The sequence below is a fragment of the Heptranchias perlo genome, unplaced genomic scaffold (assembly GCF_035084215.1).
Source record: "Heptranchias perlo isolate sHepPer1 unplaced genomic scaffold, sHepPer1.hap1 HAP1_SCAFFOLD_940, whole genome shotgun sequence".
NCBI classification, from domain to species: domain Eukaryota; kingdom Metazoa; phylum Chordata; class Chondrichthyes; order Hexanchiformes; family Hexanchidae; genus Heptranchias; species Heptranchias perlo.
In genome coordinates this window covers 17,908-34,419 of record NW_027139982.1, presented here as the reverse complement: position 1 = coordinate 34,419, position 16,512 = coordinate 17,908, and the positions used below count along the sequence as shown (strand labels likewise).

The window sequence follows — 16,512 nt, the reverse complement described above, 5'->3', positions numbered from 1 at the left end:
CGAAGGTGCGGTGCCCAGAACTGCTCACAGTACTCCAGGTGCGGTCTAACCAGGGTTTTGTATAGCTGCAGCATAACTTCTGCCCCCTTGTACTCCAGTCCTCCAGATATAAAGGCCAGCGTTCCATTAGCCTTATTGATTATTTTCTGCACCTGCTCATGACACTTCAATGATCGATGGACCTGAACCCCTAAGTCCCTTTGGACAGCCACTGTTTTTAACTTTTTACCATTTAGAAAGTACCCTGTTCTATCCTTTTTTGATCCAAAGTGGATGCCCTCACTCACATTTGTCTACATTGAATTCCATTTGCCACAGTTTTGCCCATTCACCGAATCTATCAATATCCCTTTGTAATTTTATGTTTTCATCTACACTGCTTACAATGCCACCAATCTTCTGTAACGTCGCCCGTCTCCGCCCCCTGCCTCAGCTCATCTGCTGCTGAAACCCTCACCCCGTGCCCTTTGTGACCTCCAGACTCCGACTATTCCAATGCTCTCCTGGCCGTCCTCCCACCTTCCACCCTCCGTAACCATCAACTCATCTAAAACTCCCGCTGTCCCCCCCGTATCCCAACTCGCACCCAGTCCCGTTCACCCATCACCGCCCTGTGCTCGCTGGGCCGACATTGGCTCCCGGTCCGGGAATGCCTCGATTTTAAAACCCCTCCATGACCCTCGGCCCCCACTCCCGATCTCTGTAACCTCCTCTACAACCTTCCGAGATCTCTGCATTCCTCCAATTCTGGCCTCTTGCGCATCCCCTGATTTTAATCGCTCCACCATTGGCGGCCGTGCCTTCAGCCGCCTGGGCCCGAAGCTCTGGAACTCCCTCCCTAAACCTCTCCGCCTCTCTCTCTCTCCTCCTTTAAGACGCTTAAAACCTCCCTCTTTGACCAAGCTTTTGGTCGCCTGTCCAAATATCTCCTTATGTGGCTCCGGGTCAAATTTTGTTTGATAATCGCTCCTGTGAAGCGCCTGGGGGGGGGGGGGGCGTTTTACTACGTTTAAAGGCGCTATATAAATGCACTTTGTTGGTGTGGAGATCAAGGAGTGACGAGCACTGCAAATTGTATTCACTGCGCTCTGCGATAACCAAGAGCCCCCGCCCTGCCCTGTGTACGGTCACTTCCCTGACTCGCGTCTGACAACAGCGTGAAGGAGCGATTTTGTTTTCTGGCGAGCGTTAATCGCTGGTTTAAACACACTCACCTCTTCTACACCATCCATCCACCCCACCCACCCCACCCCTTGCTCATCTATTCCTGTCCGTCCACCCCCAGAAATCGCCTCTGTTGATTCCTCTTCTTCGACTGTCCTGCTGACAGTACACAAAGGACATCTGCCAGCACCCCCCTACCCCCCCCCCCCCCCCACCTTCAATGCCCTCAGGGGGGTGAGCAGAGCAATACATGGAGCCTCAGACACCGCACACACAGGGGCGCACACTCTCTCACGCAGACAGATATACACAGACAGGCACAGTGGCGACAAGAGCAGGTCAGAGGCTGGGTATTCTGCGGCGAGTGACTCACCTCCTGACTCCCCAAAGCCTTTCCACCATCTACAAGGCACAAGTCAGGAGTGTGATGGAATACTCTCCACTTGCCTGGATGAGTGCAGCTCCAACAACACTCAAGAAGCTCGACACCATCCAGGACAAAGCAGCCCGCTTGATTGGCACCCCATCCACCACCCTAAACATTCACTCCCTTCACCACCGGCGCACCGTGGCTGCAGTGTGGACCATCCACAGGATGCACTGCAGCAACTCGCCAAGGCTTCTTCGACAGCACCTCCCAAACCCGCGACCTCTACCACCTGGAAGGACAAGAGCAGCAGGTACATGGGAACAACACCACCTGCACGTTCCCCTCCGAGTCACACACCATCCCGACTTGGAAATGTATCGGCCGTTCCTTCATCGTCGCTGGGTCCAAATCCTGGAACTCCCTTCCTAACAGCACTGTGGGAGAACCTTCACCACACGGACTGCAGCGGTTCAAGAAGGCGGCTCACCACCACCTTCTCAAGGGGCAATTAGGGATGGGCAATAAATGCTGGCCACACCAGCGACGCCCACATCCCATGAACGAATAAAAAAAAACACATGCTCTCTCTCTCACACACAGACACACACGCGCTCGCCCCCACAGGCAGACACGGCGACAGGCACGCACACACGGCGACAGGCACGCACACACGGCGACAGGCACGCACACACGGCGACACACGCACGCACACACGGCGACACACGCACGCACACACGGCGACACACGCACGCACACACGGCGACAGGCACGCACACACGGCGACAGGCACGCACACACGGCGACAGGCACGCACACACGGCGACAGGCACGCACACACGGCGACAGACAGGCACACACGGCGACAGGCACACACGGCGACAGGCAGACACACACGGCGACAGGCACACACGGCGACAGACACACACGGCGACAGACACACACGGCGACAGACACACACACACGGCGACAGGCACACACGGCGACAGGCACACACGGCGACAGGCACACACGGCGACAGGCACACACGGCGACAGGCACGCACACACGGCGACAGGCACACACACGGCGACAGGCACACACACGGCGACAGGCAGGCACACACGGCGACAGGCACGCACACACGGCGACAGGCACGCACACACGGCGACAGGTACGCACACACGGCGACAGGCAGACACACACGGCGACAGGCAGACACACACGGCGACAGGCAGACACACACGGCGACAGGCAGACACACACGGCGACAGGCAGACACACACGGCGACAGGCAGACACACACGGCGACAGGCAGACACACACGGCGACAGGCACACAGGGCGACACGCACACCCCAACAGGCAACATGGCGACACACACACACCAACAGGCAGACACGGCGAAACACACACGCCAAAGACACCTCCGCGCGCGCCGACAGACACGCACGCAGACACACACGCCCGTTGTATTGATACGATGGAATGGTTTGCGTGGCCACTTCAGAGGGGCTTCAGTTAAGAGTCAACCACACTGGTGCGGGACTGGAGTCATGCTTAGACCCAGACCGGGTAAGGAGGGCAGGTTTCCTTCCCTAAAGGAATGTTAGTGAACCCAGTTGGCTTTTTGTGACAATCCGACAGCTTCAAGGTCACCTCTACTGATACCAGCTTTTTATTTCCAATTCTTTTTAAAAAACTGAATTTAAAATTCTTAAACCACCCTGGTGGGATCTGAACTCCCGAACTCTGGATTACTAGTCCAGGAATATAACCACCACAGTGAATTGGAGGGCAATAGGAGTGGGGTGGCAGGGTTTGCCCCCGACTCTGTTCCCCTCCTGTCCCGACTCGTGCTGGGACCCCAATTCCACTACCTCGCCCGTTCTTCCAGTGCGAGCCCGGCACACCGGGCCATTTGACCGTGGTGGGGGGGGGACGGGGGGACGGAGGGGGGAAACATCGCAGCTCCGTACGACCCTGCTCTCGCCCGTCAGCAGGAAATTTACTGGGGCTGAGTGAGAAAGTGCTCAGCTGACAGGAACTCTGCCCGTGCTCCGTCAACAGATGATTCGGCGAGCGAGCAGCCAGCCCGGTCACCACAGACACCACACGCTAGACAGGGACTGGAGGAGGGCGGAGGGGGGGGGGTGGGGTTCTGGGTGTGACAGGGGCCAAAACAGGAGGAGGTTTGATAGATCCCCGGCCCTGCTTCATTAGCCTGGATCAATGTCATCAATCTCGGTCAGGAATAGGAGGACAGGACTGCTGCGGGGCCCGGAGGGGCGGGGACTTGGTTAGCAGGAGCAGTCAGTGAGCTCACTTCTGCAGCGTTTCGGTACCAGGCAGTGCTGGGACCTGGCTCTGAGCTCACAGCCCATCGCTCCTCTGATCAACCAACCCTGGCAAACTGGGCTCCAACTCCACACAAACTGGGGCTCAAATATTAATGAATTCACAGCATTGTACACAGACACACTCACACCGACACACTCACACCGACACACTCACACCGACACACAACACACCGACACACAACACACCGACACACTCACACAGACACACTCACACAGACACACTCACACAGACACACTCACACAGACACACAGCGACACACTCACACACTCACACCGACACACTCACACCGACACACTCACACAGACACACTCACACAGACACACAGCGACACACTCACACACTCACACCGACACACTCACACCGACACACTCACACCGACACACAACACATCGACACACTCACACAGACACACTCACACAGACACACTCACACAGACACACTCACACAGACACACAACACATCAACACACTCACACAGACACACAACACACTACACATCAACACACTACACATCAACACACTCACACAGACACACAACACACCGACACACTCACACCGACACACTCACACCGACACACTCACACCGACACACTCACACCGACACACTCACACCGACACACTCACACCGACACACTCACAGACACACAACACACCAACTCACTCACAGACACAACACCAACTCACTCACAGACACAACACCAACTCACTCACAGACACAACACCAACTCACTCACAGGCACGCTCGCTCGCTCACTCACTCTCACAGGCACGCTCGCTCGCTCACTCACTCTCACAGGCACGCTCGCTCGCTCACTCACTCTCACAGGCACGCTCGCTCGCTCACTCTCACAGGCACGCTCGCTCGCTCACTCACTCTCACAGGCACGCTCGCTCGCTCACTCACTCTCACAGGCACGCTCGCTCGCTCACTCACTCTCACAGGCACGCTCGCTCGCTCGCTCACTCTCACAGGCACGCTCGCTCGCTCGCTCACTCTCACAGGCACGCTCGCTCGCTCACTCACTCTCACAGGCACGCTCGCTCGCTCACTCACTCTCACAGGCACGCTCGCTCACTCACTCTCACAGGCACGCTCGCTCACTCACTCTCACAGGCACGCTCGCTCGCTCACTCACTCTCACAGGCACGCTCGCTCGCTCGCTCACTCTCACAGGCTCGCTCGCTCACTCACTCTCACAGACACGCTCACTCACTCACTCTCACAGGCACGTTCGCTCACTCACTCTCACAGGCACGCTCGCTCGCTCACTCACTCTCACAGGCACGCTCGCTCGCTCACTCTCACAGGCACGCTCGCTCGCTCACTCACTCTCACAGGCACGCTCGCTCGCTCACTCACTCTCACAGGCACGCTCGCTCGCTCACTCACTCTCACAGGCACGCTCGCTCGCTCACTCACTCTCACAGGCACGCTCGCTCACTCACTCTCACAGGCACGCTCGCTCGCTCACTCTCACAGGCACGCTCGCTCGCTCGCTCACTCTCACAGGCACGCTCGCTCGCTCGCTCACTCTCACAGGCACGCTCGCTCGCTCACTCTCACAGGCACGCTCGCTCACTCACTCTCACAGGCACGCTCGCTCGCTCACTCACTCTCACAGGCACGCTCGCTCGCTCACTCACTCTCACAGGCACGCTCGCTCGCTCACTCACTCTCACAGGCACGTTCGCTCACTCACTCTCACAGGCACGCTCGCTCACTCACTCTCACAGGCACGCTCGCTCACTCACTCTCACAGGCACGCTCGCTCGCTCACTCTCACAGGCACGCTCGCTCGCTCACTCACTCTCACAGGCACGCTCGCTCGCTCGCTCACTCTCACAGGCACACTCGCTCGCTCACTCACTCTCACAGGCACGCTCGCTCGCTCACTCACTCTCACAGGCACGCTCGCTCACTCACTCACTCTCACAGGCACGCTCGCTCGCTCGCTCACTCTCACAGGCACGCTCGCTCACTCACTCACTCTCACAGGCACGCTCGCTCGCTCACTCACTCACTCTCACAGGCTTGCTCGCTCGCTCACTCACTCACAGGCACGCTCGCTCGCTCACTCTCACAGGCACGCTCGCTCGCTCACTCACTCTCACAGGCACACTCGCTCACTCACTCACTCTCACAGGCACGCTCGCTCGCTCACTCACTCACTCTCACAGGCTTGCTCGCTCGCTCACTCACTCTCACAGGCACGCTCGCTCGCTCACTCACTCTCACAGGCACGCTCGCTCGCTCACTCACTCTCACAGGCACACTCGCTCACTCACTCACTCTCACAGGCACGCTCGCTCACTCTCTCACAGACACGCTCACTCACCGACAATCAGATAGACTGAATCCCCTACTAACAGCTACCAAACACGTACACACTTCTCACACAAATGCACACTGTCTCCCACCGAGATACACACACACCCCGCAGCACCCACCCTGATGCACAGAGACAGACGCTGACACTGTGTCCAAGGTTGGCTCCCACACTCCTGTCCACTCACAGCCACGGTATCCATGTCGTGCTCTTGCAGCAGCCCCAGCCCTCAGTGACAACTCACCTGTTCACTGGAGGTTGGTTGGAATTGGCCAGCTTTCTGTAAAACAAAATGCATGCATGTAACCCGGAGCAGCGAGACAAGTAGCAGCCTGCGAAGACCATCGCTCCGCGGCTCTCCCCACCCACTGCGGGGTTGGGGGGGCGGGAGGGGGTGGGTTGCAGAGAGTCACCCGCCTGGGAAACCCACCTCCCCACCCACTGGTCCCAAGAAACTCACCCACGGCCCCAGCACCCCCACTCCCCCCGCCCCCGACCCTCTCCAACATCCCGCCCGAGTGGCAGACTCCACATGCGCGTACCATAACACAGGCTACTGAACCGTGGGGACCATCACAGCCAAGCGTCATCTGACGACCACATCCTGGAAGTCCAGGAGCCGGAACCCAGCTGCCTTTCTTCCCCCGCCCCCCACCCTGTCTCACCCAGAGCTGTTCCGCTGAGGCCAGTTCTAGCACCTGCCCCACCACCCTGGCGGCACGTAGCTGGCTCAGCGGTGGCCAAGGATTGAGCCTGGGGCTCATTCCTTCAACCAGCCCTTCCTTGAGCTGCACGCACCTTCACTAAAACCACCTCTCTCGGTTCCCCAAAAGGCAGCAGCTATTCTTTCAACGCTGTCGCCAAGTCACAGGGACAGATACCGAATGCCATTTTCCCACTGCGCTCATTTCCTGTTTTCAATAAAACCGTTTACTTCCAGCTGCTACTGCAAGGCCAACGGGGCAAATGCTCCCTTCTCTGCTACGACTTGCATTTATGTAGCGCCTTTAACGTAGTAAAACGTCCCCAAGGACGCTTCACAGGAGCGTAGATCCGACATAACTTGTCCCCGAGCCACATAAGGAGATATTAGGACAGGTGGCCAAAAGCTTGGTTAAAGAGGGAGGTTTTAAGGAGCGTCTTAAAGGAGGAGAGAGAGAGAGGCGGAGAGGTTTAGGGAGGGAATTCCAGAGCTTCGGGCCCAGGCGGCTGAAGGCACGGCCGCCAATGGTGGAGCGATTAAAATCAGGGGATGGACAAGAGGCCGGAATCGGAGGAGTGCAGAGATCTCGGAGGGTTGTAGGGGGCTGGAGGAGGTATCAGAGATAGGGAGAGGGGGGTGGACGAGGGCCGTGGAGGGATTTGAACACGAGGATGAGAATTTTAAAATCGAGGCGTTGCCGGACCGGGAGCCACTGCAGGTCAGCGAGCACAGGGGGGGTGATGGGTGAACGGGGGACTGGGTGCGAGTTAGGATACGGGGGGGCAGCAGGAGTTTTGGAACGAGCGGATGGTTACGGAGGGTGGAAGGTGGGAGGCCGGCCGGGAGAGCATTGGAACAGTCGCAGTCCGGAGGGAATAAAGGCTGGGATGAGGGTTTCAGCAGCAGTTGAGCTGAGGCAGGGGGCGGAGACGGGCGATGTTACAGAAGTGGAAGGAGGCGGCCTTGGTGGTGGAGCGGATATGGGGACGGAAGGTCAGCTCAGGGTCAGAGAGGATGCCGAGGTTGTGAACGGTCTGATTCAGCCACAGACAGCGGCCAGGGAGGGGGATGGAGTCGGTGGCTGGGACCAAAGGCAATGGCTTCATTCCTCTCAATATTTCACTGGAGAAAATTTGCAACCAAAAGCTACTTAAACACCAACAGAATCAAGCAGTCCAGTGACATGAGCAAATAGTGCATCAATCAGCACAGCTCCACCCGGCATTTACACACACACATCCACACCCGGCATTTACACACACACATCCACACCCGGCATTTACACACACACATCCACACCCGGCATTTACACACACACACATCCACACCCGGCATTTACACACACACATCCACACCCGGCATTTACACACACACATCCACACCCGGCATTTACACACACATCCACACCCGGCATTTACACACACACATCCACACCCGGCATTTATACACACACATCCACACCAGGCATTCACACACACACATCCACACCCGGCATTTACACACACACACATCCACACCCGGCATTCACACACACACATCCACACCCGGCATTTACACACACACATCCACACCCGGCATTTACACACACACATCCACACCCGGCATTTACACACACACATCCACACCCGGCATTTACACACACACATCCACACCCGGCATTTACACACACACATCCCCACCCGGCATTTATACACACACATCCACACCCGGCATTTATACACACACATCCACACCCGGCATTTACACACACACATCCACACCCGGCATTTACACACACACATCCACACCCGGCATTTACACACACACATCCACACCCGGCATTTACACACACACATCCACACCCGGCATTTATACACACACATCCACACCCGGCATTTACACACACACACATCCACACCCGGCATTTACACACACACATCCACACCCGGCATTTACACACACACATCCACACCCGGCATTTATACACACACTACACCCGGCATTTACACACACACATCCACACCCGGCATTTACACACACACATCCACACCCGGCATTTACACACACACATCCACACCCGGCATTTACACACACACATCCACACCCGGCATTTACACACACACATCCACACCCGGCATTTACACACACACATCCACACCCGGCATTTATACACACACTACACCCGGCATTTACACACACACATCCACACCCGGCATTTATACACACACTACACCCGGCATTTACACACACACATCCACACCCGGCATTTACACACACACATCCACACCCGGCATTTACACACACACACATCCACACCCGGCATTTACACACACACATCCACACCCGGCATTTACACACACACATCCACACCCGGCATTTACACACACACATCCACACCCGGCATTTACACACACACATCCACACCCGGCATTTACACACACACACATCCACACCCGGCATTTACACACACACATCCACACCCGGCATTTACACACACACATCAACACCCGGCATTTACACACACACATCCACACCCAGCATTTACACACACACATCCGCACCCGGCATTTACACACACACATCCACACCCGGCATTTACACACACACATCCACACCCGGCATTTACACACACACATCCACACCAGGCATTTACACACACACATCCACACCCGGCATTTACACACACACATCCACACCCGGCATTTACACACACACACCCGCACCCGGCATTTACACACACACATCCACACCCGGCATTTACACACACACATCCACACCAGGCATTTACACACACACATCCACACCAGGCATTTACACACACACATCCACACCCGGCATTTACACACTCACATCCACACCCGGCATTCACACACACACGTCCACACCAGGCATTTACACACACACATCCACACCAGGCATTTACACACACACATCCACACCCGGCATTTACACACACACATCCACACCCGGCATTTACACACACACATCCACACCAGGCATTTACACACACACATCGACACCAGGCATTTACACACACACATCCACACCCGGCATTTACACACACACATCCACACCCGGCATTTACACACACACATCCACACCCGGCATTTACACACACACATCCACACCCGGCATTTACACACACACATCCACACCCGGCATTTACACACACACATCCACACCCGGCATTTATACACACACATCCACACCCGGCATTTACACACACACACATCCACACCCGGCATTTACACACACACATCCACACCCGGCATTTACACACACACATCCACACCCGGCATTTATACACACACTACACCCGGCATTTACACACACACATCCACACCCGGCATTTACACACACACATCCACACCCGGCATTTACACACACACATCCACACCCGGCATTTATACACACACTACACCCGGCATTTACACACACACATCCACACCCGGCATTTACACACACACATCCACACCCGGCATTTACACACACACACATCCACACCCGGCATTTACACACACACATCCACACCCGGCATTTACACACACACATCAACACCCGGCATTTACACACACACATCAACACCCGGCATTTACACACACACATCCACACCCGGCATTTACACACACACATCCGCACCCGGCATTTACACACACACATCCACACCCGGCATTTACACACACACATCCACACCCGGCATTTACACACACACATCCACACCAGGCATTTACACACACACATCCACACCCGGCATTTACACACACACATCCACACCCGGCATTTACACACACACACCCGCACCCGGCATTTACACACACACATCCACACCCGGCATTTACACACACACATCCACACCAGGCATTTACACACACACATCCACACCAGGCATTTACACACACACATCCACACCCGGCATTTACACACTCACATCCACACCCGGCATTCACACACACACGTCCACACCAGGCATTTACACACACACATCCACACCAGGCATTTACACACACACATCCACACCCGGCATTTACACACACACATCCACACCCGGCATTTACACACACACATCCACACCAGGCATTTACACACACACATCGACACCAGGCATTTACACACACACATCGACACCAGGCATTTACACACACACATCCACACCCGGCATTCACACACACACATCCACACCCGGCATTTACACACACACATCCACACCAGGCATTTACACACACACATCCACACCAGGCATTTACACACACACATCCACACCAGGCATTTACACACACACGTCCACACCAGGCATTTACACACACACATCCACACCAGGCATTTACACACACACATCCACACCAGGCATTTACACACACACATCCACACCAGGCATTTACACACACACATCCACACCAGGCATTTACACACACACATCGACACCAGGCATTTACACACACACATCCACAACAGGCATTTACACACACACATCCACACCCGGCATTTACACACACACACATCGACACCCGGCATTTACACACACACATCCACACCAGGCATTTACACACACACATCCACACCCGGCATTTACACACACACATCGACACCAGGCATTTACACACACACATCGACACCAGGCATTTACACACACACATCCACACCCGGCATTTACACACACACATCCACACCCGGCATTTACACACACACATCCACACCCGGCATTTACACACACACATCGACACCCGGCATTTACACACACACATCCACACCCGGCATTTACACACACACATCGACACCAGGCATTTACACACACACATCGACACCAGGCATTTACACACACACATCCACACCCGGCATTTACACACACACATCCACACCCGGCATTTACACACTCACATCCACACCCGGCATTGACACACACACATCCACACCCGGCATTTACACACACACATCCACACCCGGCATTTACACACACACATCGACACCAGGCATTTACACACACACATCGACACCAGGCATTTACACACACACACATCGACACCAGGCATTTACACACAAACACATCCACACCAGGCATTCACACACACACACATCCACACCAGGCATTTACACACACACATCTACACCCGGCATTTACACACACACATCTACACCCGGCATTTACACACTCACATCCACACCCGGCATTTACACACACACATCGACACCAGGCATTTACACACACATCCACACCCGGCATTTACACACTCACATCCACACCCGGCATTTACACACACACATCAACACCAGGCATTTACACACACATCCACACCCGGCATTTACACACTCACATCCACACCCGGCATTTACACACACACATCCACACCCGGCATTTACACACACACATCCACACCCGGCATTTACACACTCACATCCGCACCCGGCATTTACACACACACATCCACACCCGGCATTTACACACACACATCCACACCCGGCATTTACACACACACATCCACACCAGGCATTTACACACACACATCCACACCCGGCATTTACACACACACATCCACACCCGGCATTTACACACACACATCGACACCATGCATTTACACACACACATCGACACCAGGCATTTACACACACACACATCAACACCAGGCATTTACACACAAACACATCCACACCCGGCATTCACACACACACATCCACACCAGGCATTTACACACACACACATCCACACCAGGCATTTACACACACACATCTACACCCGGCATTTACACACTCACATCCACACCCGGCATTTACACACACACACATCAACACCCGGCATTTACACACACACATCGACACCAGGCATTTACACACACACACCCACACCCGGCATTCACACACACACATCCACACCAGGCATTCACACACACACATCCACACCCGGCATTTACACACACACATCCACACCAGGCATTTACACACACACACCCACACCCGGCATTTACACACACACACCCACACCCGGCATTTACACACACACATCCACACCCGGCATTTACACACACACATCCACACCCGGCATTTACACACACACATCCACACCCGGCATTTACACACACACATCCACACCCGGCATTTACACACACACATCCACACCCGGCATTTACACACACACATCCACACCCGGCATTTACACACACACATCCGCACCCGGCATTTACACACTCACATCCACACCCGGCATTTACACACACACATCCACACCCGGCATTTACACACACACATCCGCACCCGGCATTTACACACTCACATCCACACCCGGCATTTACACACATATATCCACACCCGGCATTTACACACTCACATCCACACCCGGCATTTACACACACACATCCGCACCTGGCATTTACACACCCGGCATTTACACACACACATCCACACCCAACATCTACAGAGAGAGGTAGAAGAGCAAATATGTGGGCAAATTTCTGAGCAGTGCAAAACCAATAGGGCAGTAATAGTAGGGGATTTAATATTAACTGGGATACAAACAGTGCGATGGGTATAGAGGGCTCAGAATTCTTCAATTGCATTCAGGAGAACTTTTTTAGCCAGTATGTAGCAGGCCCAACAACAGAGGGAGGGCAGTTCTGAATTTAGTTTCAGGGAATGAAGCTGGGCAGGTGGAAGGAGTATCAATGGTAGTAGTGATCATAATACAGTCAGATTTAGCGTAATTATGGAAAAGGACAGAGATAGAACAGGAATAAATGTTCTAAATTGGGGAAAGACCAATTTTACTAAGCTGAGAAGTGATTTACCAAAAGCGGACTGGAAACAGCTACTTGAAGGTAAATCAGTGTCAGAGCAGTGGGAGGCGTTCGAGGGGAAGATTCAAGGGGTGCAGAGTAAACAAGAAAAAGGGTGGGACTGCCAAATCTAGAGCCCCCTGGATGACAAGGAGCATACAGCAAAAAGGGAAGCTTATGTCAGACACCGAGAGCTCAATACTGCAGAAAGCCTAGAGGAGTATCGGAAAGTGCAGGGGGAAAATTAAAAAGGAAATCAGGAAAGCAAAGAGAGGGCATGAAAAATACTGGCAAATAAAATTAAGGAAAAGCCAAAGATGTTTTATAAATACGTTAAGAGGATAACTAAGGAAAGAGTAGGGCCTATTAGAGACCAAAAAGGTAACCTGTGTGTGGAGGCGGAAGATGTGGGTATGGTTCTTAATGAATACTTTGCGTCCATCTTCACAAAAGAGGGGGACGATGCAGAGATTGTAGTTCGAGGAGGAGGAGTGTGAAATATCGGATGGGATAAACAATAAACATACTGCGAGAGGAAGTATTAAGGGGATTAGCATCTTTGAAAGTAGATAAATCACCAGACCCGGATGAAATGTATCCCAGGCTGTTAAGAGAAGCAAGGGAGGAAATAGCGGAGGCTCTGACCGTCATTTTCCAATTCCCACCGGATACAGGCATGGTGCCGGAGGATTGGAGGACTGCTAACGTTGTACCATCGTTTAAAAGGGCAGGAAGAGTTAGACCGAGTAATTACAGGCCAGTCAGTCTAACCTCGGTGATTGGCAAATCATTGGAATCAATTCTGAGGGACAGGATAAATCGTCATGTGGAAAGGCACGGGTTAATCAAGGACAGTCAGCATGGATTTGTTAAGGGGAGGTCGTGTCTGACGAACTTGATTGAATTTTTTGAGGAGGTAACAAGGAGGGTCGATGAGGGTAATGCATTTGATCTACTCTATATGGATTTTAGCAAGGCTTTTGACAAGGTCCCACACGGCAGACTGGTCAAAAAAGTAAAAGCCCATGGGATCCAAGGGAAAGTGGCAAGTTGGATCCAAAATTGGCTCAGTGGCAGGAGGCAAAGGCTAATGGTCGACGGGTGTTTTGTGACTGGAAGGCTGTTTCCAGTGGGGTTCCGCAGGGCTCAGTACTCGGTCCCTTGCTTTTTGTGGTGTATATTAATGATTTGGACTTGAACATGGAGGGCTTGATCAAGAAGTTTGCCGATGATACAAAAATTGGCCGTGTGGTTGATAGTGAGGAGGAAAGCTGTAGACTGCAGGAAGATATCAATGGACTGGTCAGGTGGGCAGAAAAGTGGCAAATGGAATTCAATCCGGAGAAGTGTGAGGTAATACATTTGGGGAGAGCAAACAAGGCAAGGGAATACACAATAAATGGGACGATATTGAGAGGTGCAGAGGAAGTGAGGGACCTTGGAGTGCAGATCCCTGAAGGTAGCAGGACAAGTAGATAAGAAGGCATACGGGATACTTTCCTTTATTAGCTGAGGCTAATAGAATATAAGAGCAGGGAGGTTGTGCTGGAACTGTATAAAACACTAGTGTGGCCTCAGCTTGAGAACTGCGAACACTTCTGGTCACCACATTACAGGAAAGATGTGATTGCACAAGAGAGGGTACAGAGGAGATTTACGAGGATGTTGCCAGGGCTGGAGAATTTTAGCTATGAGGAAAGATTGGATAGGCTGGGGTTTTCTTTGGAACAAAGGAGGCTGAGGGGAGATTTAATTGATGTATATAAAATTATGACAGGACCAAATAGAGTGGACAGGGAGGACCTATTTCCCTTAGCAGGGGGATCTTAGATTTAAAGTAATTGGTAGAAGGATTAGAGGGGAGCTGAGGAGATATTTTTTCACCCACAGGGTGGTGGGAGTCTGGAACTCACTGCCTGAGAGGGTGGGAGAGGCAGAAACCCTCAACTCATTTAAAAACTACCTGGATGTGCACCTGAAGTGCCGTGAACCTACAGGGCAACAGACCAAGTGCTGGAAAGTGGGTTGAAGCTGGATAGCTCTTTTTCGGCCGGCACGGACACGATGGGCCGAATGGCCGACTTCTGTGCCGTAACTTTCCAAGATACACACACATCCACACCCGCCATCTACACCCATACATTTACACCTAAGATAATCGATGGGGCTCGGGTGGGGGTGGTTTGTTATATAACAGATACTCGGGAGTGAGTTACAGACTGGAATCTAATCGAGGGGTTCGGGGGGGTTAATATATAGAATAACAGATACCCGGGAGTGAGTTACAGACTGGAATCTAATCGAGGGGTTCGGGGGGTTTATATATAGAATAACAGATACCCGGGAGTGAGTTACAGACTGGAATCTAATCGAGGGGTTCAGGGGGGTTTATATATAGAATAACAGATACCCGGGAGTGAGTTACAGACTGGAATCTAATCGAGGGGTTCGGGGGGTTTATATATACAATAACAGATACCCGGGAGTGAGTTACAGGCTGGAATCTAATCGAGGGGTTCGGGGGGGGTTTATATAGAATAACAGATACCCGGGAGTGAGTTACAGGCTGGAATCTAATCGAGGGGTTCGGGGGGTTTATATATAGAATAACAGATACCCGGGAGTGAGTTACAGACTGGAATCTAATCGAGGGGTTCGGGGGGTTTATATATACAATAACAGATACCCGGGAGTGAGTTACAGACTGGAATCTAATCGAGGGGTTCGGGGGGTTTATATATACAATAACAGATACCCGGGAGTGAGTTACAGACTGGAATCTAATCGAGGGGTTCGGGGGGTTTATATATACAATAACAGATACTCGGGAGTGAGTTACAGACTGGAATCTAATCGAGGGGTTCGGGGGGGTT

General features: G+C 53.3%; 1 protein-coding gene across 1 annotated transcript in view; it reads right to left on the bottom strand.

The window, feature by feature from the left end:
* The window catches only part of LOC137319941 (TBC1 domain family member 10B-like), a gene marked incomplete at its 3' end in the record, with an annotated part of 62,707 nt that overhangs the window by 33,027 nt on the left and 13,168 nt on the right, over window positions 1-16,512 (bottom strand). The window contains exon 2 of the mRNA XM_067981815.1: window positions 6,441-6,476. Within this exon, the coding sequence (XP_067837916.1) occupies window positions 6,441-6,476 (36 nt within the window). The remainder of the gene's footprint in view (window positions 1-6,440; window positions 6,477-16,512) is intronic.